The sequence below is a fragment of the Microtus oregoni genome, unplaced genomic scaffold (assembly GCF_018167655.1).
Source record: "Microtus oregoni isolate MIOR12 unplaced genomic scaffold, Mior012 000015F_ref0000493, whole genome shotgun sequence".
Lineage (NCBI taxonomy): Eukaryota > Metazoa > Chordata > Mammalia > Rodentia > Cricetidae > Microtus > Microtus oregoni.
Genome location: NW_024543074.1, coordinates 4607502 through 4632661, shown reverse-complemented (window position 1 = coordinate 4632661; position 25160 = coordinate 4607502). Strand labels below are relative to the sequence as shown.

Genomic DNA, 25160 nt, shown 5'->3' with positions numbered 1-25160 from the left:
CTGCTTTTGAGAGCTCAGGACAGCAGTCTCACTGGGGACTTTGTCCAGCCCCACCCACCCTTCAGCTAGCCCTGCCCCAGCCCGCCTCTTGCCCTTTGATGCTTACAATCAAGAGATCATTTTCACAAACCAGCCTGCCCAGGTATGGCCAGGGACTTCCAGCTTCTTTCTAGGCATGCATAGCAACCGAGGGAGGAGCTGGGAGAGCAGGACTGTCCAATCCCGGGAACGGAGGGCTTGATATTTCTATCCCTAATACGGATCCACAAACATTTCCCAAGGAAAGCCTGACTCTGGTGGAGGGTTCTGGGGTGCCTGGTTGGTCCCTGGTACTCAGGCCAGAGCAAAGGGCTCCATTCCCACCCAAGTGTTATTCCCCTGCGTTATATCCAGGGATCACAGCCTAGGAAGGGAAACGCTTTGACCTTCAGTCTCTGCCTTCACTTGCAGCATGCTATAAGAGTCACGTGACACACCTGAGCCTGTGCACTTGGCAATAAACACGACCTTGTCCATTTTACAAGGCCAGTGACAGTATATACTATCTTACTACACATACTTGAGACACTAGGAAACACATTTGGTTGGGAGCTTATACTAACTTGAGAGGGGCCACTCATCTCTCATGGAGGAGCCTGAACAGGACATCAGGGAGACGCTGGCAGGTGAGTGGATCCTGTTTTCAACAGTCCTCCAAGGGAATAGTGGCAGAGGGTGGTGTGCAGAAGGTGGTGGCTAGTTCCATAGGCAGTGGGCCAGTCGTGAGCAGAGCAACTGGACCCAGTGTTCTCTCCCTCCACCAGCAGCATTATCTGGTGCTAGGAGGGCCTTTTGAGCACTCCTTTTTTCTAGCCACCCCGTGGGGTAGGGCTTACTAGCCTCATTTTCCTGTACAATTCAGACCCTGATTTGTTCCCTCCCAATTAGATTTGGGAAAGTTCCTGAGAGTTATCAGAGATACACAAACCTAGTGCTCCACTGACAAGCGGCGTCTGAGATGCGCCCCAGCCGCCTATGCATAGGGTTGAGTCACCTCATTGGCTCAGGTTGGAAGAACAGACAAAACCTCGTTAATCCCTTCGTGCTGAGAAAAGGGACATTCATTACTGACGTGAGAGGAGGGGGCTGTGCTGACCAGGACTGTCTCCTTGCTGGGAGCTACTTGACGCTGCTGTACAAGTAGGGCTGCATTTGGAGACCCAAAGCTTTAGTGTTCTGGGCTGTTGGCCTGAAAGTACCCATTCTAGCTCTCACGCTTTTAAGTACTGTGCTGTCTTTACCTGGGCACCACTGCAATTTCCCCTTATTACCACTTGCCTTTTCTACCCTCTTGTAAATATCCATTCATGGCTTTGGAGTTTCACTGTTGCTCTGTGGTGTTGGGGACTGAACCAATGGCCTCAGGCATGACGGGCAAGTGCTGTACCCCTGAGCAATTTCCTCGGCCCCTCAGGTTTTTTTTTTTTTTTTAAGACAGGGTTTTCTCGTGTAGTCCTGGCTGTCCTGGAACTCAATTCACTCTGTAGACCAGCCTGGCCTCAAACTCAGAGATCAACCTGCCTCTGCCTCCCAGATTAAAGGTGTGGACCACCACCACTCAATTCTTTCAAGTATTTTTTGTTTTGCTTTGACAGGGTTTCTCTGTGTAGCCTGAGATCAGGCTGGCCTCGAACTCAGAGATCCACCTGTCTCTAAGGAAGATTTTTAATGATTCTCTTTCTGTATGTAGCTGTGCTAGAGACCTGGAAACACAAATATTGCATAGCAAAGCCAGCAGAAACTCACGGGCACAGTTTGTAAGCATCTCTTCCCCAGATCAAGCACCACTTTAAAACACAGAATCGACTTCCTTTCAGGATTTGGCTGGTAGTTAAGAAAAGTCCAAGAGCAAAACTAGGGTCTATGGGATAGCCACAAAAGCCTAAGCCCTAAGCCCAATCCTCAGAGCCCACTTACGGAGGTGCTCTGACCTTTTACACATTCTCTGTGGCATGCCCTACCTGGAAATAAAAAAGCTTTTATTGTTAAGATTAAATTTGATCAGTCCTTTTCCTGGCCTTCCTGTGAAAGGGTAGAATAGACTTGGGTGATGATAAGCAGGAAGCGGAGGCTGGGGACTCCTTCTCAGCCCATCTCTTTCCTAACTCTCCCCCAGGTGAAAATGAACAAGGCATGAATGCGAATCCACACTTGTCAACTGATCCATGTAATGGCAAAACTGACACCACCGTGGGTCCAGGTAAGGACCATGTAGGCCTGTGCTTGCCATGTGGTTTACCCAGTGTAGTTCTAGTTCACACTGTTCTTGAGATAATAAGTTGACAAGATTGACACTCTAGGCCATAGTCCCCAAAATATACTGACTCATCCTAGCTAAGAGATGCCAGAAGAATCACACCCACTGGCCAGCACCTTGTCCAGACTTCCTAGTAACTTCTCAAATGGCCAACTAAGTACCATGACTGCTACACACTGCCAATGCACTAAATACCCATTGCATATTTTACTTTTATATGCAGGGGTGCTTTTCTGCATGTGTGTCTGTGAACTACATGTGTTCTTGGTGCCTTCAGAGGCCAGAAGCGGGCCCTGGGTCCCCTGGGACTGGAAATACAGACGGTTGTCACCATCATATGGGTCCTCAGGTAGAACAGCCAGTGCTGTTAACTACTGAGGCATCTCTCCAGCCCTCCACTGCATACATAAATCTCTTAATACAGGCTCAAAGTATAGTTCAGGATAAGTGCTTACCCTACATATATTTAACGCTCTGGATTTGATCCTCAACTCCAAGAAAGGAAGAAGCTAAGTGTGAGGTGCATGCCTATAATTTCTAACACTTGGACAGCTGAGGTAGGTGAACTTTGAGTTTAAGGTCTGTCTGAGACCCACTTCCAAAGATAAGTAGGAGCTAGAGAGATAGCACAGTAAGCTGTTCTTCTAGGAGCCCAGTATGATTCTTATCTGGCAGCTCACAACTGCCAAGAACTCCAGCTCATGAGGATCTGACAGTCTTTGTGGCCACAGGCACCTGCACACACATGGCAGACATGTCTTTTTCAAGAAATTAAAATGCCCCCCGAGTGACTAGCTGGTATCAACCTCCAAGCTTTCTGTCTGTAGTAGACCTGACATTGGCACACAACTTCAGCCAGTCGAGCACTTAGTCTCAGCTTATAAAGTATCTACAATAGCTCCAAGTCTACTTATCTTCAGGTTTTTAGAATCATCTTTGCTGTGATATCTGATGTCAACAATCTCTAAAATGGGTATTTTATCTAAAAATCTGTTTGAATTTATGGGTGATCAGCGCTGGTGCTTAAAATAAGAATTCAAAACTCCAAAGAAAATGACTTCATTGAAATTGAACTGCACAGACAAGAGCTGAGTTACCAGAACCTACTTCACGTAAGCTGCTGTGAACTGGGGATCCACCCAGAGCAAGTGGAGAAGATAAGGAAGCTGCCAAACACGCTGCTCAGAAAGGTAGGTCACACACCGCCCAATACACTCTGTGGGTGAACAATGTTCCGCAGAGCCAATCCTTTAGTTTCTAAGTACCAAGTACACAGAGAAACCCTGTCTTAAAAACCAAGCCAACAAATAGAAATCTTCAGCCCCACACACAGTTGGGTGTAGTGGTGCACACCTTTAATCCCAGCACTTGGGAGTCAGAAGTTGTCAGACAATCTCTGAGGGCAGCCTGGTCTTCACTGAGTTCCAGGACCCCCCCCCCCCCCCCCGCCCCCATGCCTCTGGCAGCTTCATTGATGTACTCTTTGTAAACTATAATTGTCACAGGATAATCATACTTTCCAGATAGCTTTAACATGAAAAATAAATATGAACTAGGCTCAAGGGAACACACCTTGATACTCCCAGCATTTGGAGAAGCAGAGGCAGATGGATCTGAGTTCTAGACCAGCCAGGACTCCAGAGAGAACTTGTCTCAAAAATAAAGTTTTAAAAATAAACCAACTGCTGATGATTCACCATGGAGACAAAGGCCAACTTGAAATGGCCAACGGTAAGCCTTATTCCACTGACATTACACAGCGTTCTGGAATCACTAAGTCTTTCCCCAACTTTTAGGACAAAGACATTCAAAGACTCCAAGACTTTCAGGAGCTAGAGCTCTTGGTGAAGAGCGGGAAGTATGAGCACACTCGACACACGGTGTCACCTCTTACAGAGAGGCCCTGCTACAACAGCGAAGCTGCAACACTGACTTACTAGTTCCAGAAGAGCGGGGTCTGCAGTCATCGCCAACCACGAAGCCTAGACCCACGTGACAATCAGCTGACCACATCTGAACTTTGGAAAATTTCCCCATTTCCAAGCTCTCTGAGCAGGAGCTGTTTACCCACAAGAGGCCAAGTGTATTTTGAAGTGCCACACCCCAATACTGACACTCGACTACTGAGCTGCATATACACCCAGTCCCACTTACCTATGAAGTGGATTCAGGATCTGAGTAAACAATCGGCTTAAGGCTAAGACAGCTCGTGAAAACAGCTTGCACCACTGTGGCTGGTGGCGGCTTCACTGGCTTACCGAACAAGGTTGGTGGTGTTCACATCCCAAGCCAAGAGGACTCTTGGCGTGTTTTAGATGGCTGTCACTTTATAAGCACTCAGCTGTGACCTGCCCATACCCACTCACCCATCCGTCTTTACATAGCCATTTCTCCTCAAATATCAAGTCACCCTGATCCTTGAGTTTAATTAAAACACCAGGGCTCCTTGTGAACCAACACATTCTATTTGTATTCTCAGTTCAGAGAGTTCACTGCTTCCTTATTACCGACTTCCCAGCAGCTGAGATTTGATGTAAGGATTACCCAACAGTCGGAGGAAAATGGCTTATATGGTATGTGATTCATTTCACACTCCTGCACCTGCAACGTGCCCGATATCCAGGTCTCTAATGAAAGGGGCACTGTGAGAATTTGTGTGCTCGAGGTGTCTAGCTCCAAGATTCCGGTAACAGTGATTGTGACTGGACAGGATGGATCCACAAGTGGTAACTCCCCTGTTTCACTTTCAATAATAAGGAAAATTTAGGCAGAGGCTTGAGGCTAGTTAGGTTAATAGCTAGAAATCACTATCTGTACAACACTGAGAACTGTTTTAAAATAAATGTTTAGAAAAAATTTTAATTGATACACAGCAAATTACTTAGGAGGGTAATACTATCCTAATGGCAGAACGTATGTAGGTGATATCCAGTGGCTACAGTAACTAAACCACAAGGCTAATGAGCAAATTCTTACCTGCTCCAAATTAGTAAGCACACTTCAGTATAAAACAAAATGGGGGGGGGGGGCACACATGGAGCTCTAATAGCTTCTACTAGAGCTCTAGTAGGAGGTTTTGGACCTCCTGTGTAGCTGAGAAATAACCCTGAACCTCCCAAATGCTGGGATTACAGCTCAAAGACCTAAAACAAAACTTGAGAGCTTCAAGAAGTGCACTAAAAGTTTTACTTCATATCTTGAATGTAAAAACAGGAAACAACTCCACCAAATAACTCTCAAACTTTTCTAAGTGAAATGAACCCCACAGCAGAATACCAGACCAAAAGCCCCGAACACATGAGTTACAATAAAATCAACACCCTTGACTCCTAGATGCACAAAATCAATCCGCTTATTACAGTGATAGAGACTGGTAAGTAATCACCTCCTGTGCTGTGCTCACGGAAGTAGTCCAGGCCTAACTCAAGAGCTGCGAGGAGGCAGCAACAAGTGGTAGGTCAGTAGCTGTGCGTGTGAGGACCTGTTCTCCTTGCTCATCTGCTCCATTAAGAGCCTCAGCTTGCCAGGCAGTGGTAGCATACACCTTTCTTTAATCTCAGACCTCAGCCTGGCCTACAGAGTGAATTCTAGGGCAGCCAGGGTTACAGAGAAACCCTGTCCTGAAAAATAAAAAGAGCAAATAAATAATAAAATAAATGGTCGCTCCTCGGCTTACCTAAAAGGACCCGAGGAGTGTGATGAGGAGGAACGACCGCTAGGAACTAATGCTTGGCTATGTGAACCCTAAGCATCTGTAGGGACTTTTCAAGTCCTAATCACTTTTCTTGAAGAGTAAACATTTTTATTAATACCTCGTGGCACTTAAACCTTCCTTGGAAAGCTTAGGAAAGAAAGGCGCATCCATCCCTGGCTGCTATCTAAATGAAAGGAAAGATGTCGCACACCGTGCGCATGTCCTGTAGGTAGTGTAAGTGGGGTGCTGTTCTTAGAACCTAAACAAGTGGGAGGAAGATTTCCAAGTTCCAAGCTAGCCTGAGCTACACAGTAAGACCATTTAAAGGATAAAAGGGAAAAGTGTGCTTTTAAAATCTTCCATGCACTGAGGTTAATTTAGTATGTTTATTAGTCACTACCTATGCCAAAAACCTTTCCCACTTAAAAACTTTTATTAAGATATAGCATATACACAAAAGCACACAAACATACAATTCAAAATGAAAAAGAGCTTGTCCAGCTTGAGAAAGACAGTGGCCACAACTCTGAAAATCCCTTCGCCCTCCAAGGTCATTCTCAAAGTAGCCACTAACTGTGATCTGTATGTCAACTGTTTCGTGTTTCTTTCATTTACCATGTATTTTAACAGCCTGTTTTGACCTTTACCAAAGTGAACCATAATGGGTAGATTCTTCTGTGGCTTGCTTTTTGGGGACATTATTACATCTTGCAATATCCATGGTCATGGTGGAGCCGAAGTTCATGTTCACACCTGTGAATTCCGCAATGGGGATGTGTCTGTCACACTAGTTATCCGACACAAATGCTGATGGGATCTTCCCAGGGCTTTGTTGGTCTGGGTTTTCTTTTCTTCATTACACAAGATGACATTAAGACATTTGCTCATCCATCTCCTGGCAACATTTAAGAGTTTCTCAAGAATATGTACCTAGGGCTGAGTACAGCACACTTAGCTGTGCCAAACTGTTTCCAAAGTTGCTCCTAAGAAAACCTGTTGACAGACAACTGATCTGTCTGGGATGGCTGAGAAGAAACAGACCAACTATGAAACTCTGAAAATGCATTTTAATAGAAAATCCATAATTCTGACACAATGAAAATGCCATTTACCCTGTTTCAACTAACTTGAAACACTTTTTTAAAAGCAACACACTCAGAGTACTGTATCCTACATCTCAAAATGTTTCCATATATAGTACCTGAAAAAAGCAAATTCAGAACATATATGATGGACACCATCATATATAAAGACATCTATATTGTATATTCCCCACCTCCTACTTTGTTGCCCCCACCAAGCGCTTGGACGAGGCAACATCAGGAACTCGTTAGAGGAGCAGGCAGTAAGAGTAAAGGAAGACAGAGATTGAACACTTCGGCTGTTGCTTTTAAACCAAGAACAAGCATTACAATTGCAGTTATCAAACAAGTTAAAATGCAGTCATCCTGGGTCCTTTCACAAGCAAATAAAAACCAGTCAAAAACGCAAGCTTGAAAACCAACCCTGAAGGAAGTGCTGCCCCACAGACTGTTTCATGCACATACAAGGCAATGGTTAAGCACACACATCACTCATCTACAACGCAGCTATGCATCTTTAGAAACAGAATAGATGTGAACTTAAAAAACTCCCACTGCAAAATTTTCAGTTTGTACATCCCTAGGTTCCATGAGCCACGTTCTTACATCCTGGAATGATCTTTGGCTCTCCTATAACACTAACTGTATTCAAGGTGAGAAATGTTCTAGAGGAAAACATCTCAGCAGAACAACTTAACCGCTCATGATTACAAAGGTACAAAAGTGGTAGCTGGGATCTATTGCAGAGGCCATCTGTCTAGTCTGTCTACACCCTACAGGAGTTGTTCGTCTTCCACCCTCTTGAGAGTTTTGAGGCAAAGGACTATTAGTCTGAGAACTACAGAGAAAACACTCATCAGATATTGTGTCTTTCAGAGACACAAGTTAACAGCATAACTGAGACTTGCTTAAGAATACAGAAGAGTAGACATGCTGGCACAGGCACGCATACACACTTTTGCACCGTACCCCCACAGACACAGGCACACAAGGGACTATGAGTCTTACAGGACATAAATTAACAGAGATTGGTTATACTGTTACACTTTCATGAGATAAGAAAATTCCAAAATAAAAAGCACTTTAAAAAAGATTAACTGCTTGCTCCGATTTCAAAATTAGAATAATTTGATTAAAACTGGCTCTTCAAAAAGACGTGACACATTCACTATACTCTCAAACACATAAACACCAAATGACAGCAACAGCTATTTGTTTCTTTTTTTTTTTTTTTAAATATTTATTTATTTATTATACAATATTCTGTCTGTATGTCTGAAGGCCAGAAGAGGGCGCCAGACCTCTTTACAGATGGTTGTGAGCCACCATGTGGTTGCTGGGAATTGAACTCAGAACCTTTGGAAGAGCAGGCAATGCTCTTAACCACTGAGCCATCTCTCCAGCCCCCTATTTGTTTCTTATAGTAAGTTAGTACCTAGCCTCTCTAGCAGGCACCTTAAGAGAGCTTTCTCAAATCTTGTGTCTGCATCAATAGAACTCAGTGTCCACTGAGGATGTCTTTTTACAAGAGCCCATTTGCTGTATTGCATTTAAATTCACTGTTGAGTCTAGATGAGGCAGAAGAAAGCAATCTGGCATTTTAATACTTGAGCAGATTTCTTACATTATGTTCTTAATACAACAATGTCATCAAACTATAAGCTACACAAAGCAGAGCTCAGAACTGGGTGATTCTACGTCTGCCAGACTGTGGTTGACAACTACCTTCATGTCCACCTGCCTCATCTTGTACAACTGCAGAGGCAGCTCCCCACCTTCTGCTGCATCTCTAGATCAGCTGGGGAAGCCAGGGGACCTCTTATCCCCATGAACATTTCTCATATAGTGTCTCTAAAAGTGGTTGCTTCATGATTCATCAAAGTTCGATAGAGTATTTTAGCTAATAAATTCTGTAATGACCCATAAATGCATACTAGAAGGAACACAGTGGCACAACAGTGAGAAACGCCCTTACACTGATCAACATGAAGCCATCTGCTCAGTTTCTTTACCTATCAACCGATGCTAGTATTAAAAAACTTTATGTCACAAGGAACTGCTGATATATATGTACTTGAGGATAACACTTTACAGTCGATGGAGCTAGGTATAAACATGCTGCTACTTCCATGTGAAATATCACCTGCTTTGTTTTTCAAATATCCTTGTTATATACACTACACCACTCCATACAGAGAAATATATACATTTTTAAATGGATTAAGATTGGGTTAAAAGAAAATTTTGGTATAGAATTTAAAGGAAAATAACTAGCTGAAAGTTTCTGAATGTTTGCCTAGATCATTTCCTAGGTTGACAGAGGAAGACAGTTTGTAAGGTGATTCAGAACCTTTTACTACTAAAGAAACCTCTCATGGGTGTAAAAATATATTCTAGTTCACTGTACACTTTTGCTATTAAAAGCAAATCCAAATTTCTTCATTACCACCCCAAATTGAAGCACCATTAAAACATCAAATGGAAGTTCTATAAAAATTACCCTTCAACAAAACAAGTTAGAAAAACATCCACTAACACTTGTATTAACAGTGTGCCTCTTATTTAAAAACAAGGGACTAGATTGGAGTCAACAGCTTTATTAGAAAAAGAGCAACACTAAAGCCTTTCAATGACACAGACAATCAACTCTGTAACAGAAAGTCAGAGATACTTTATTTTCACGTCTAAATCCAAAGGCTAAGTATAGCAGAAGTGTAAAAATGGAGTCCCACTCAGTCTGCTTCACATGAACACTAACGTTTAATCCTGTTTTCAAAGTCCGAGACTGAAAACTTGCAATTAAACACTGAGCAAGCCACATGTTTAGAGAATATTTCTTAAAAAGTCTTAAAGAAAAAAATATGATACAGGACCTAAGTTTTCAAAGTGGCATATGTGCTAATAACACATGTTCTGAAATCTGGTAGGTCACAACAGTCCTGAATTAATTTTTAATAATAATAATAATAATAATAAAAAACAAATAACTAACTGAGCTTTATACTTTTTCTATGCCACTATAGCTTTCTTTCACCTCATTTTAATGTTGATCTTCACTTTATGCCGTTTTCAGTATTCTTCAAAAAATCTTCAACAGTAGTCCTACAATGCAAAATTTGGGGAAAATTGATAATTAGACAGCATATAAAAGGTAAAATTTTACGACTAAGTGCTGGCCCAGTCGCTAACTGCTAACCATGACACGTGTATCTGAAACGTTTTGTTTCTATATCAAGGCATCAACGTGGTTCATAGAGCCATGTGCCTGTGTGTGCTGCCTATGTGTGAATGGTTCACACAGACATACCTACACTGCTTTTCTAAAACAGGAATGCCACCAATATATCATCTAATTGGTACTTCCTTTCATTAGGATTATTTCATCCCACGCCACTAGCCCAAAGATTGAAGTTATTAGTTTTAAGAACATCTATAAAACCTAGCTTTAAACAGTTCTTTAAGAACCCAACCTCATCTGATATCAATCAGTTCTTCGTGTTACTGATCCAAGTGTCTGTTCTTGCTAGATGCTGTTGCTTTCAATGTCTCAGCCAGTGACTATTCCTCTATACTATGGCTGACCGCAAATTCTCCTACACAGTAGGAAACGTTAAACACATACCTCTTAAAGACTTGAGAATTGCACTGAATGTAACAAGGCGGATAATATGAGGTGTTTATTGTATTTAAAATTCTTTAAAGATATCTAATTCTGGGCACCACTGCATCCCTACACACAGTTGAAAAAAAATTCCATTCTGTTAACATGGTTTGTAAAATTTCACGCAATACACAAAAACCCCTCTGTGCTTCTTGTAAAGAACAAAAAAGATACACAACAGTTAAGCGTAAAGGTCACAGGCAATAGCATTCAAACACGGATGTGGGTAGAGAAAGGAGTACCTGGCATGAGTACCTGCTTAGTTTGACTGAATCCTTGATTTCTAATTTGGCTTTTCATGGGCCGCTCACAACACCAACGCTGTGTGAGGTATGGTAGTCAGCTGCAATAATTCATAAACCCTACACTTCCATCAATCCAATGCTACTGGCTCTCGAGTTACAGAACAAACTGCATTAGAATGCAAGGCAATAAAGCAAAAAACTAGAAACATCCTTGACAAAGAAATACTAGCAGTTTAATTAAAACAAAGTAGTCCAACATGTGCCTCAGAAATAGTTTTAAATTTTTACAGCATAAGTCTCTGCCAATGTACCAACACAAGATGGACTTAATACCAAAAAGAAAAAAACAAAAACAGTTCAACCTTTTTATTAAAAAAAAAAAAAAGAAATGACAGCAAAATCCCTAAAAAAAAAAAGATAATTAACTTTCAATGGTGACTATATTACATACGTGGACAATAATTTCCAAAGAGGCACACTAATGGGGGCACGAGTCTGCTACAAAATAGCTGAGACAAAACAATGTACCTCAAAATGTTTTGCAGGACTACACTGTCTTTTCCTTCAGAAGAGGCTTTTGTATGTCTTCTTACTCGGCTTAGATCCATCTTCATCTGTGCATACTTACGCTGCACTGTCAAACAGTAACAAAAAGCCCTAATCAAAGTGAGAAACAATACACTTACCTCTGTCTGATCTGAGGTCTTATCAGATCAGTTTTAATTGGACTGAGTGTCACCTTCAGATTTAATGTCTTCACTGGTCCCATTGACCTCATTCTTAGTATCACTTTCCTTCGACTCAGTGCTTGTGTCTTCACTTTGTTTCTCTCGACTACTGGACTTCACACTACTTTTTTTATCATCAGATCCCCTCTTTTCTGCCATAAAAGAAGACATTGACCATGGAATTTAGAGTGAAATACAACAAATACATTACTCTTTAATAAGGGAAACAACAGAGGTGAAAGATCCATTTCCCACAGCCTGCAACAAACAGTTTGCAGAATTCGCCAGTGATGTTTGTAGTTTATAGGAAAGGCCAAGAAGGGGCCTGAAAGGAAACAAAAGTAAAATAGCAAATTTCTCAAACTTGTGAAAAGTTGCTAAATTCATCTATTAATTTAAAACTTCAGTAAATTTTCATTCTAGATAAAGAATATACAAAGGAAACGGGAAAGGTATGAAAGACAGTACACAAAGCTGTTAGCATGAGGTTAATTAAGCTACAAGGGCAAAATGGTAACCAGGAAAAAAAATTAATATTTAATGACATGTTCACCCAGTGATATGTTTTATTAAAAGAATATTCTTGATGATTTAAATATTCAAGAGGAGCATACCAAATAAGAAAACGGATCTTAGCTGGGCAGTGGTGGTGGCACACACCTTTAATCCCAGCACTCGGGAGGCAGAGGCAGGTGGATCTCTGTGAGTTTGAGGCCAGTCTGGTTTACTGAGTAAGTTCCAGGACAGGCTCCAAAGCTACACAGAGAAACCCTGTCTTGAAAAGCCTAAATAAACAAACAAACAAATAAGAAAATGGGATCTTAAAAATCCAAGGCCCCAGACCCGTTTTAATTAGCTGTAAAGACACCTAAGAGAGCTTTGTTTCACTTAAGAAAAACTTGAAACTTAGTTCAGCTACAAAAACAAGTAGTTTCTAGCCCCCTGCCGCTGTCAAGCCCAGGCTAAGGCAAAGAGGCACACCTGCACTCTGCCCTCCAGTTCTAAGTATTCCTCTAAAAAAGATTCTGCAGAAAATGTTAGACTTGCTCTGTGAAACCAAGAATAACTAGTCTAGCAAAGTAGATCACGATGGGAAGATTAAGCTAAAGAGAGGAACCCTACATGGACTGTTGTTACAGACACTACGAACTCCCTCTCTTAAGCAAAGGAGTGTGTATTAGGTCCAACCTTTGTGAAACAAACAGAGCAATGTCTAAGTGGTTAGCTGTAAGACTAGCTTCATGCCTGTCTGTCCACTTGTGGGAACTGTGCTCTAACTGACCTTGTGGGAAAGTCCTCCCTTTGTGCCTTATGGGCTTCTCCGGTGCACAGGCAGCTTCAAGGAGGAAGAGTCGTCTTGTTGCCCCGTAGAGGACTAGCAGTCCAAAAATCTTATCTTCTGGCCTATGTAAATATGGTAGATCTTAATAGTCCTAAGGATATCCAAAATGTGTGGTGGATTTGAGTTATGGATTAAATGGGAACTCTCTGAACAAAGAGAGCACCCAGATAGCTGTGTGAGAAATGACCTCTCGTTTGTGGAGTTAAACTACTTCTGTTTTGATCATAGCACCTGAGGCAGTGAACAGCCTTACTCACCTGCCATTATCAAATGCTTGCTATTATAGACATCTGACCCCAAAGGCCAGAAGGTTGTACTCAGAAGTGTCCAGAACTTTCAAAAGTCAATGGATTCACCACATACCTACTGACAGCATGCCCAAAGAAGATAGGTCTGATAGCTTTCCTAGTATCCAGTCTTCGTTCTTTTCCCAAGTCTCAAGAGCCAACTCAAGAGCTTTACTAAACTCATCTTGTAACAGATCAGTAAATAATTCAGGACATATTTTTGCTTTACCCAGAAATTATACAAATGTGTCTATTTAAGTGGCACAACTGGAAAGAGCAACCAATGCAACAATAGAAATATGGGATCAAAAGCCTCACAAAACATAGATGATTAATCTGATCTAAGACTCACCAGATGACTCGACACCCGTAATTCTTGAAAACTGACACCTCACTCCAAAAACATGCCAAAGCCTTGCTAAAATAAGACAAAAGACCCTCTCCAATAAAGTTAATACCCAATTAACTTTTGAATCACAGAAACAACTTCTGAATTTAAAATGGCAAACATTAAAGCTTCTAAGAGATGCACCATGTGCCCCTCACTGCAAATGATCAGAGGCATAAAAAAAAAAACAATTAGTCCTTGTATACTGCTAGTTCTTAACTCAATCTAGGAAAAAAATAGCTATAAAAAGAAAACGTGAGTGCTACATACATGATCAGTGTAACTTAACACCACCACAGGACAGACATGCACAACAGGACAGGATGGAACCAGGACTGAGGAAATCAGAAACAGGCCCTTCCTCTCATCTTTAAACCATATAGAGCAAAAACAGACCCCTAATATAAAATCAAAAATGCTAAGATAATCCAAAACAAAAGTAGATTTTAAAAGTAGATCTTGATGATTTAAAAACATTATCTTGAAGTAAAGGCTAAAAGAAATTACTTTTGTGAAAACCAGCCAAAGACAAAATTTATAGTTCTTCAATATCACTAATACAAAACCAGCCAACATCAGAGGAGAGTAAAAGCAAGATGGACAGAACATAAAACAGTCACAGTACAGTAAGGGGTTCAACTTCTGGGAACACAGCAGTCAAACGCTAGGTTAAGTGAATGTTGCTCAACAGGACCAATGAACAATGCACATAGATTTTGTGAGGCATTACAGAACACTGTAGAGTTAACAATATAGCCAAATAAACAAGGTTAAAAAACCCTACAGCCTAAGCACTCCCAACCCCGACAGACGATAATACAAACTCAGAAGAATCTATAGAAAACCTTCAGGGTTGCAAACTGAGTAATGAGGCGTTAGTAAGATCAGCCTTGGGTGGACTTCCACTCTCACAACCCAGAGCTGGAGAGGAAAGAAACAGCTTGAAATTGAACTGACTGTTCTGGCGCAAATCAAAAATGGAGATCTGGGCTATAGGCAGCACCTCTCATAATAAACCAACCTTTCTCCTTGGACTTTCTATCTTGTTCTCTGTCCCGACTTTTGCTCCTGTGTTTATATGACTTTCGATCTCGGCTTTTTGACCGTCTTCGATCCCGACTGCGAGATCTATGTTTTCTTTCTGATCTGTCATGGCTTCTGCTTCTCCGTCGATCTCTACTTCTAAATAATTTAAAAAGAAACAACTTTAGCTGACCGTACTAAAAGGGCTCAGAGAAGCATATACCCACCATGAAATAATCTGACTTTATGACAACATAAAAGTAATATGCATCAGCCGGGCGGTGGTGGCGCACGCCTTTAATCCCAGCACTCGGGAGGCAGAGGCAGGCGGATCTCTGTGAGTTCGAGACCAGCCTGGTCTACAAGAGCTAGTTCCAGGACAGGCTCCAAAACCACAGAGAAACCCTGTCTCGAAAAACCAAAAAAAAAAAAAAAAAAAAGTAATATGCATCATCAGTCATTCTATTTCAAATTTAGGATTTTTATCACCACCCAGGCTAGGACAGCAACACATGCTAGACACGTATTCTAATCCCAGGTGTCAGCAACCACTCATAGTTCTCCATTAGCCATGTAACCAAGCAGGACAAGCAACCCACTCTGCGGAGTACTTACTGTAAGATCCACAAGTGACTTAGTGCATTTTTTACTTACAACAATTTCAATTTAGGACATTATCCATGAGCCCCACCATGATGAAAGATCATCTAGTAATTTTTTTGCTCATGACTGTCCACTACGGCCTCATCATGAGCCAGACACTGTCAGAGCTTTACATACCTGCTTCGCCTTCTGTCTCTACTCCGTGACCTTTTATGGTCCCGGGACCTGCTGCATCTCCGGTCGGAAGTTCGGCTTGAGTGTCTACTTCGTGAACGACTTCTCTTTCTCCTTTCTCTATCACGAGCTCTTTCCTTCTCTCTTTCTTCCTCTTCTCTTCGTCTTTTCCTTTCCCGTTCTTCTCTTTCTCTCTCCCGTTCTTTTTCTCTTTCCTCTCTTTCTTGCTTCTCTTTTTTGAGACGTTCATCCCGATCAGGTTCTTCTGTTCTTTTTCTTAGCTTTTCCTAAGGAAATCAAGTTGGATTTATTTGTTGTAGTGCTGGGACCAACCAGAAAGCCAAGAATCCTAGGCAAGTGATCTAACACTGAGCCACAACCTCAGCTCAAGATAGATTTTTATACAACTTTAGCTCTTAAGACATTCCTAAGCAATTTATAGATCAAGCTGTCTATGGAACTCCATAACCTAAGCGGAAATGTAGAAATTTCAGCACCATATGTATACATAAAATACAATTATTTGGCTAATTCTTTAGGTAAAGCTTCAATTTCTGACTTGAAAATTAAGGAAATAAAATACTTTTATAAACAACAGATTGCCACAGGAAACACTGCCTATTTTCTTTTTACTTTTGGTACTGGGGTCAACCCAGAGCGGTGGGCACACTAAAGCATGCTTATCAACCAACAGCCTAGCACACCGCTGCTTTAAAGAAATATAAATAGCAACAGAAGGCCACTCAAGGTTTCTATCATTGTTTGACCAATTTTTAGCTATACTAAAATACAGTATTTTCAGCGATAGTTAGAGATTTCAGATTATATATGCTTACGAGAAACTTACTTTTAACTCTTCCACGGTGGCTTTAATTTTGGCATAGCCCATGTGTTGTTTTCCCATCAAATGGTCATCTACCCGAGACTGGGCATCTCCTACTATCAAAAAGGCTCCACACACTTCACAAACTTCCATCTGTTTTTCTTGGGCAGCAAAACTTTCAATAGTCTGAAATGAGAAGTCAGTTGCTATGAGAGTATCTGAGGAAGAGAGAATACATTCCAAAAGAAACTCAACATCTATCTTTCATCTCTCCAGCCATAAGCTGAACACAATTGCTCAAGTTTAGAGAGGAAAGACTTGAAAAGAACAACCAACTTTGCCTCTGCTGAACACCTACATCTCCTTGAAAAACTTACTTTCAGAAAGTTGTTTTAGTCAAAATTTCTTTCACATAGATTCAATAACTCAAAAATTATTAAGAAATTCAAGGTGAATATGAGCTCACACTACTGAGGGAACAGAAACAGTGACCAATTACATCTCATCAGTAGCATCTAAGGCAGACACTACACCACTCACAGTTAAAGAGGGAGACACTTCAAGACTGCCAATTTTAAACTAAGGTAAGTACTGAGTGATTTGACAATGAAAATATAAGTCAGGCTCATATGAGCATTTACAAATAAAGGCGAGGCTTAGCCAGAGAGTGAAGAATTGTTTTAATAGTTTTATTGAGGGGCTGGAAAAATGGCTCAGTGGATATGGGCTCTTTCCACCAAGTTAGATAACACGAAGTCCACATGTTGTAAGGAGAGAACCAATGCCTACAATGTGCCCTCTGGTCTTAACACACATGCTAGGACAGGACCACATAAACATTAAATAAATAAATGTAAAAATATAGACTACAGCTTGTAGTGAGATAACATGTGACAATTTTTTTATTTTTTTTTAAAGATTTATTTATTAATTATGTATACAACATTCTGCCTCCATGTATTCCTGCACATAAGAGGGGGGTCAGGTCTCATTACAGATGGTTGTGAGCCACAATGTGATTGCTGGGAATTCAACTTAGGACCTTTGGAAGAGCAGCCAGTGCTGTTAACCACTGAGCCATCTCTCCAGCTCCTTTAATTTTTTTCGTTTGCTTTGAGACAGGGTTTCTCTTTGTAGCTCTAGCTGTCCTCAAACTCACTGAGATCTGCCTGCCTCTGTCTCCTAAGAGACATTACCAGCAGTATGGCTATTTCCATGCTTAGTTCATAACTCCCTTCCCTAAGGCAAGCCACAGAAACACTAACCTTCCTTCACCTTTGAGACTTAGAGTAGACTATCAAGACCTACTTTTTTGATCTCAAAGCCCTAAGGGATTCTGCACAACAGTCAGGGTAAGGGATGTTACAGGGAGGTCACAAAAAGATCTGGACAGGTAAGATGCTAGGTCCCCCACTTGGTCTACTGTATTATTGTATTCTTTTCATCTAATCATGTTTTTACCCAGTTGTCCATGTTTCCATATGCTTACAGAATTAAGTCTCCAATATGACCCAGAAAAGGGCCTGGGAGCTTCCAGATACCTGAATACATGGAGGTTCCTAGAAGGTGGTGAACCTGAAGAGGAGATGGAAGCTTCACAACCCTTCTCCCATACCTATGCATCTCTTCTTCATCTGCATCCTTTGTAATATCCTTTATAATAAGCTGGTAAACGTGTTTCAGAGATCTGTGAGGTACGGGAGCAAATTAATTGAACCCGAGGTGAGGGTCTGTGAAAGCCCTGAATTTTTAATGTTAGTCAGAAGCACAGGCAAAACCTCGGGCATCTGAGTGACATCTGACATATATGTGCCCAGGATTGTGTGTGTATTGTACTGCGTCTTATGCATGTGCATAAGAGGGAAAGGGGGGGAGAAAGGGGGAGGAAAGAAGGGGTGAGCAAAATACAAGCTTTAGGATTGAGTTCCCAACCTGTGGAATCAAATGCTATCTCCAGTTAGATTGTACTAAACTGACTAAGAAGACACTTGGCCCATGCCTGCTGTTGAAGAAGATTTCTTGCTTGCTACTGGAGTGAAATGGGGGAAAATGGCTCAGAGGCAGCATTTGCCTGACAAGCACAATACTCTAAGTTTGATTCTCAGCACTGTGTGCTGGTAGATGTGTGTGGGAGGGGCACGGCAGTACAGAAAGAGTGAGCACACCAGAGCAAGCTGAGGGCTTTTTATTCTATAGCTTCATGTCATCTGAGGATAGACTCGTGACGTAACCTTGTGACTAGCCAAACCAACACATGCGGACAACAAAATGCTTGATCAAGACTGAATTTAGGACAATAAAAAAAGGATTCCAAGGTTCCCCAGGAAGAACAGATTCTAAGTAATTTATAATTAACAGGCTTCTTGAGAACATAATAAAGGTTGAAACTCACCGAGGTTGTAGATCTTAGCAATTCTCTCTCTTCTTTTAACTGTTCAACCAATTTCATCATTCCTTGGGCTTCTTCTACCTTTCCTTCAGATCCTAACTCTTCAATCTAAGACAGACAGAAAAAACTTAAGAGTCAAGACTCCTTTTCAACCAAGCTAAAAATTTTACACCCCCTTGCTTCATTAGCATTTAGTAGATTTATAAATGTCTTTTTGCTTGCTAAATCTTCAGTTTTATGCCAGGCAATGGTGGTGTACACCTTTAATCTCAGCACTTGGGAGTCAGAGGCAGATTTCTGTGAGTTCAAGCCCAGCCTGGTCTATAAGAGCTAGCTCTGAGACAGCTAGGGCTATTACAGAGAAACCCTGTCTCGAAAAATCGAAAAACCAAACCAAAAATAACAAAAAAAAAAAGAACCCACTTGAGTTTTATTTGACTCTTGTGATTTTTTTTCTTTTACAGCTTAGATGATGTGGATTTTAAAAACAAAGGTTTTTAAGTGTGGACACATGTGTATATATCTATCCAAGAAACACCATCATTACCAGTTAGACAAGTTCTTCCCAACCCCAAAAGAGTTCTTTTTAGTACGTCCTCCAACCTCAATCATACACATATAACCAGACAATCAATAATCTGTGTCACTATAGATCAAGACTGAATTTTCCAAATTTCCTGTAAATGGTATTATAATGTGGTTTGTATTCTTTCCTCAATAGTTTCTTTCACTCAAGATGATTTAGATGTTTATTCCTATTACTGCAAATACTAAATTCCTTTAGACTTCAGAATATTATTTCATTATATGGATATAATCACAACCTATTTTTCCTTTTTTTGGTTTTTCTAGACAGAGTTTCTCTAGCTTTGGAGCCTGTCCTGAAACTCATTCTGTATACCAGGCTGGCCTTGAACTCCCAGAGATCTGTCTGTCTCTGCTTTCCGAATGCTGGGATTAAAGGCACGAGCCACAACTGCAAATATAATTCCTTCTATCTTGGGGCTGGAGAGATGGCTCAGAGGTTAAGAGCATTGCCTGCTCTTCCAAAGGTCCTGAGTTCAATTCCCAGCAACCACATGGTGGCTCACAACCATCTGTAATGGGGTCTGGTGCCCTCTTCTGGACATCAGGCATACACACAGACAGAATATTGTATATATAATAAATAAATAAATAAATATAAAAAAATAATTCTTTGTATCTTATGTATTGGTGTTTTGCCTGCATGTGTGTCTGTGCAACAGTGTTGGATTCCCTGACACTGGAATTACAAGACAATTATGAGGTGCCATGTAGATCCTGGGAATTGGACCCGGGTCCTCTGGGAGGACCAGCCAGTGTTCTTAACCACTGAGCCATCTCTCCAACCTGTAATTTTGGTTTTCTTAAGATAATATTCTACCTCTAGCCTTGGCTGGCCTGCTACGCACCATATAGCCAAAACTGGTTTTGAACTATGGCATTCCTCCCACCTTAGCCCTGAGATTATGACCACAGCCGGCTTTCGAACACACTTGTTGATGAACATCTGAACTAGCACAAGTACTTTTTACTGGGGTGAGATGGGGGGGGGGGGGCACAATGATTTTAAATAAAACTGTGAATAGCAGACCACAAGCTGTATAGACATGTTTTAATTTCTGTTTGGAGTAAAGGAGTGTCTCATAGTACATTTTAACCTTTTTAAAAACCAAAGTAAACACACACACAGAGCAGATTAAACTCTTCTGGAATACCTGTACCTGAATCATTTTACACACCCACCATCAACGTCTGATAATTCTAATGAGCGCAAATCCTTCACAATGCTCAAATAATTTACTACTGCTATTCTTTTTAATTGGGGCAATTCAAATACTGTTAAATCTCCCTGTGAGATTTCGGTTTGTATTTCCTGTATAACCAATCAAATTCCTTTTCATGTTTATTTCTGACCTCATCAGTCATGTGTCAGTCTTTTTGTTTCTTAAGACAGAATCATGATACTACCATCTCCACCAGTTCCTACACCCTGGGGTAAAAACAGAAGCCGCAGCACCCAGCTCCAAATTTTTTTCTCATACTTCTGCCAACAATTCTCACCTGCTGTAGAAGCACATCAATTTTGTCTGTCAGAACCTGAATTTTTTCTTCATTTTTGCCTGTTGGACCAGCAGCCTATTAAAAAAAGTAACGTGTGTTAATACTGCCATTAATAAGTAAAATACTAATGAAAATACTTCAAACTCTTAGGTCCAGGGATGGAGCTGGTAATAGCATGCACAAAGCCTTGGGCTTGATCACAGCACCACCTCCTAAAGCAACATAACATCCAAGTTCTCATGGATACAGATACACGCCCCCCCCAATTTAAAAAATAAAGAAAAATTATTGGCCCAGTGGCCTTGAACTCAAAGAGACTTATGCCCTACCCTCCCAAGGGCTAATATGGGATGATGCCACCATGCCCCTCGGTGTTTCTATTTAGTAACTGAAGGAGGGAGGAGGTTGGACATCATGGCATATGCGTATAATCTCTTGGAAAGTGAAGGCAAGGAGAATCAAGACTTCAAGTTAGAGCCAGCAGTGAGGGTAAACACCTTTATTCCTAGCACCCAACACCCTAACTTTGCTTTGACTCTGTATAAAGAAATGACCCCTTCCTTGTCTTATGTCCGCAACCCCCCACCCCACTTTGGGTTCTGCTAGCTAGTTCCTTGTTTGCCTTATATTACAAAGGTCACCTTTAGAACATTCTTTTCTAGTCACATTCTCCTTGGAAAAGCAATTCCCCCTAGATAATCTGCTTGTCTCATTCTCCTCACGGAAGTGCAATGGTCAGTGGGTCAGGGCTAGTTACTAGGAAACCACTTTTCTGAGTTTTCCTAGAATAAAGGACGCATCTAGAGGGCTACCATGTAGTTAGTAGTGGAGCACTTGATAGCATGTACAAAGTCTGAGGCTTGATCTCCAGCACCACCACCACCAAAACAAACCAACAAAAATTAAGAGGGGGAAAGATTCTTCCCTAAACCTCAACAGAAAAAAAAGGTGTTTTTTAAACTTCATGTAATTTTTAGAAGAAAAGTAATCAATGGAAGACAAATATGAGATATCTGGGTCTCCAGAGGACAAGGGCTCTTTACAAAGTTTATGTCATACTTACCCCAGAGGACTGCTGATTTTGAGATAATGCCAAACGAGCATGACCTCGTCTAATTCTACGCTCTACCTCGGCAAGTAAACTTTGTAAGTATCGCAAAAAATCTCTCTCATAGCCAACTTTCATAAAACGAGAACTCTTCTCATACCTGATAAAATGAAAATAAATCAACTTTTAACCATTACACATCATATATTCTCTATCAACCCATCTCTAGGACTGTTGCATTTAGACTGAGGAATAAACAAGGCATTACATGAAGCAAATTTCTGGCTGTATCTATCAAAGGAAAAGGCATTATACAATGTATTAGTGTTGTCTAAGAATCAGTTTGCAGGGCTGGGGAGAAGCCTTAGTGGCTAAGAACACTGACTGCTCTCCCAAGGGACCCAGGTTCAATTCCCAGCACCCACATGGCAGATCACAGCTGTCTCTAACTCCAGTTCCAGAGGACTCAACAGCCATGGCAAGGAACCAATGCATATAAAATAAGAAGAATTGGTTTGCTGTTTATTTGATTTGATGGTACTATACACTGAACCCAGCAGGGCCTTACACATATTACCAAAGTGCTCTATCTGAGCTATAATCCATTACTTTGTTGTTTGAGAAAAGGCCAGACTTTGAGAAAAGTTGTCCAGACTGGCCCTGAACTTAGATCTTCCTGTCTTGTTTCCCAAATAATGGGTTTTATAGGCCTGCACTACCAGGCCAAGGTAAAAACACAAGCTTTAAACACAGGTTTAGTCAGGCAGTGGTGGCACACGCCTTTAATCCCAGCACTCAAGAGGCAGAGGCAGGTGGAGCTCTGTGAGTTAGAGGCCAGCCTGGACTATAGGACGCACTCCAAAGCTACAGAGAAACCCTGTCTCAAACCAAACAACACCAACAAAAAAAAGAAAAAAAAAATCAAGACAAAGGTTTAAGTACCAGCTCTACTACTGCACTGGATCTATCAATGACCTTGAACCCAGGGCAAATTTTATCTATAAACCAGTGAAATGCTTCAGCAAACAATCTTCTGCTAAGCCTGACAACCTGAGTTTGCTCCTAGGAGCTCATATGGTAGAAAGAACTAATGTCTAGAAGCTGTCCTCCATAAGTGTACCACAGCACTGGTGTGCACTGTGTAAGATACACAAACCAAATAAATATTATTTAAAAATTAAAAATTTGTTTGCTGTGCTGGCATATGCTAATTACATACTAAAGACAGATGGATAAATGTGAGTTAGAGGCCAGCCTGGCCTACATAGTGAGTTCCAAGCTAGCGAGGCTACATAGTAAGACAGTGTCTCAAGAAATAAAAAATTTTAAAAGCTGGCAATGGTGACGCACACCTTTAACCTCAGCACTTGGGAGGCAGAGGCCAGTAGGTCTCTTTGAGTTCAAGGTCACTCTCATCTACAGGGCGAGTTCCAGGGCATCGAGGGCTACACAGAGAAACCCTGTCTCAATAACAACAATAATAGCATCAGCAGCTGTGCAGGCATGGTAGTCACTTATACTCCTAGTGCTTGAAAAACAGAGAAAGGGGATTCCTGAAGCAAGGTAGCTCAAAAGACTGGACAGAATTAGCTAACAGGAGACTAAATAAAGTGGAAATAATCAAGGACACCCCACTTTGGGCTGCCACATACACACCATCTGATGCTCAAATGATTCCTATGCCATGGACGTTGCAGAAATGGCTCAGGGAGTTAATGCTTACTGTGTATGCATGAGGACCTGAGTTTGGATCCATATAAAGCCAGGTACAGCAGTAAAGGTTTATAATCCCAACATTCTTATAGTGAGATGGAAAGCAAAGACAGGAAAACCTCTAGAAACGCCTGGGCCAGCTAGCCTGCCATATGCATTATCGAACAAGAGATCCTATCTTAAACAACTGAGGGTGTCTTCTGACACACAAGGGAGGGAGTTACAAAATAATTATAAATTTTAACAGGGCAAACAAAGGAAGGTACAGATATAATATAGAAAAATTAAGCATATAATATGCATTCATATGGCAGCTAATATCATTATTGAAACTAACCTTACCATGCCCAGCCAGTGACTAGACTTCCATGCAACATTATTTTATATTAGTTCCAGTTATTTCTTCAATGCTTGTTTCTTTAAACTAAATAACTAGGAAGGGAAAATGACCCCCCCACACACAAAAAAGTACAACTCACTGTTTTCTTAGATTTTCATCATGAATTTTTTCACATGGACCTGAGAGAGAGAAAAAGAGCATGTATAAATTATTGTGACATTCACTAGCTATAAAAAGGGTCATTCCTACCCGCCACACTTAAATAGCATCTTTCGACATAGCCTAGGATGGTCTAGAACTGAGGATCCTCCTGCCTTAGCTTCCTAAGTGATAAGAGGAGACGACTACATCATTTTTGTTTTTTTTCTCTCTCTCTTTCTTTTTTTTTATAAGGTTGAGGCCTTATGTGACTTGCAGTTATCTAGGGCAGTGCATCCCTTTCTAATAAATAATGCCACTTTGTTCAGAATAAAGCTATGCTACTATGGGGGGGGGCAGGGAGTGGCTGAGGCAATAGATGAGTGGTAGAACACCTGCTTCATATGTAAAATGCCCTGGGTTTGATCCTAGCATCCCTGTGAAATAAAATACAGCTGTATACAGTACCAATATGGCAACTACAATATATACAGTCCTTAAAAATAAAAATAAACAAATCACTAAGTAGACTGCAGACAACTAAATTGAAACTGAGTCACAGAGCATCATGAAAATTGACCTCTTTAGTCTCCTAAGTCAACAAAGGGGACAAGAGCAAGAGTGAAGAGAAAGAAGAAAACTGTTCCATACTACTACAAAACTTGGATGCTAGAGACTACTTATCTGAACCAGCATTGATATTACCTTCAAATACTTGTACATAAAGTTAAGTAACACAAGTCTCATTCTCAATACCAAATGCAAACCATTTTTTACTTTTAGCCATTTCTTTTGAAATTTAGCTCCACTATTTTGAATTTTTTGTGATCTCCCCTCTTTTTGGTTTTTCAAGACAGGGTTTCTCTATGGCTTTGGAGCCTGTCCTGAACTAGCTCTTGTAGACCAGGCTGTTCTCAAACTCACAGAGATCTGCCTGCCCCTGCCTCCCAAGTGCTGGGATCAAAGGCTTGGGCCACCATCGCCCGGCTTTGTTTTGGAATTTTGTGCTTATTTTTAATCAATATTACATATCAAAAATTTAGGTTAGGCCGAGTAAGGTGGCAGACAACTTTAATTCCAGCACTCAGGAATTCGGCCTGG

At 41.1% G+C, this 25160-nt stretch overlaps 2 protein-coding genes across 7 annotated transcripts in view; one reads left to right on the top strand and one right to left on the bottom strand.

The window, feature by feature from the left end:
* The first annotated feature begins 420 nt into the window (after window positions 1–420).
* Window positions 421–18703, top strand: Ankrd40cl (ANKRD40 C-terminal like). Of its 2 annotated transcripts, XR_005975623.1 has the most exons (5): window positions 421–665; window positions 2156–2239; window positions 3311–3486; window positions 4093–4562; window positions 17838–18703. XR_005975623.1 is itself a non-coding variant. In XM_041664191.1 (4 exons), the coding sequence occupies exons 1-4, from the start codon at window positions 626–628 to the stop codon at window positions 4234–4236; spliced, it is 444 nt and encodes a 147-aa protein (XP_041520125.1). In that variant the 5' UTR covers window positions 421–625; the 3' UTR covers window positions 4237–6395. The 2 variants fall into 2 exon arrangements, 1 of the variants encoding a protein (XP_041520125.1); XM_041664191.1 differs by lacking the exon at window positions 17838–18703 and having other exon boundaries at window positions 4093–6395.
* The window catches only part of Luc7l3 (LUC7 like 3 pre-mRNA splicing factor), a 34790-nt gene continuing 19353 nt past the window's right edge, over window positions 9724–25160 (bottom strand). The window contains exons 3-12 of one of the 5 annotated variants that reach the window (XM_041664187.1): window positions 24061–24100; window positions 21884–22028; window positions 20821–20895; window positions 18739–18843; window positions 16371–16532; window positions 15527–15810; window positions 14745–14905; window positions 11718–11858; window positions 11507–11612; window positions 9724–10174 (exon numbers count right to left, since the gene is read on the bottom strand). In XM_041664187.1, coding sequence (XP_041520121.1) covers window positions 10126–10174; window positions 11507–11612; window positions 11718–11858; window positions 14745–14905; window positions 15527–15810; window positions 16371–16532; window positions 18739–18843; window positions 20821–20895; window positions 21884–22028; window positions 24061–24100 — 1268 coding nt within the window. In that variant the 3' untranslated portion in view covers window positions 9724–10125. The other 4 variants (XM_041664188.1, XM_041664189.1, XM_041664190.1 and 1 more) reach the window with 4 other exon arrangements.

Coding starts and splice junctions, on each gene's coding strand:
- Ankrd40cl (XM_041664191.1), top strand. CDS start 626: ATGGAGGAGCCTGAACAGGACATCAGGGAGACGCTGGCAG. Junction 666..2,155: donor CATCAGGGAGACGCTGGCAG/GTGAGTGGATCC, acceptor ACTCTCCCCCAG/GTGAAAATGAACAAGGCATG. Junction 3,487..4,092: donor CAAACACGCTGCTCAGAAAG/GTAGGTCACACA, acceptor CCCAACTTTTAG/GACAAAGACATTCAAAGACT.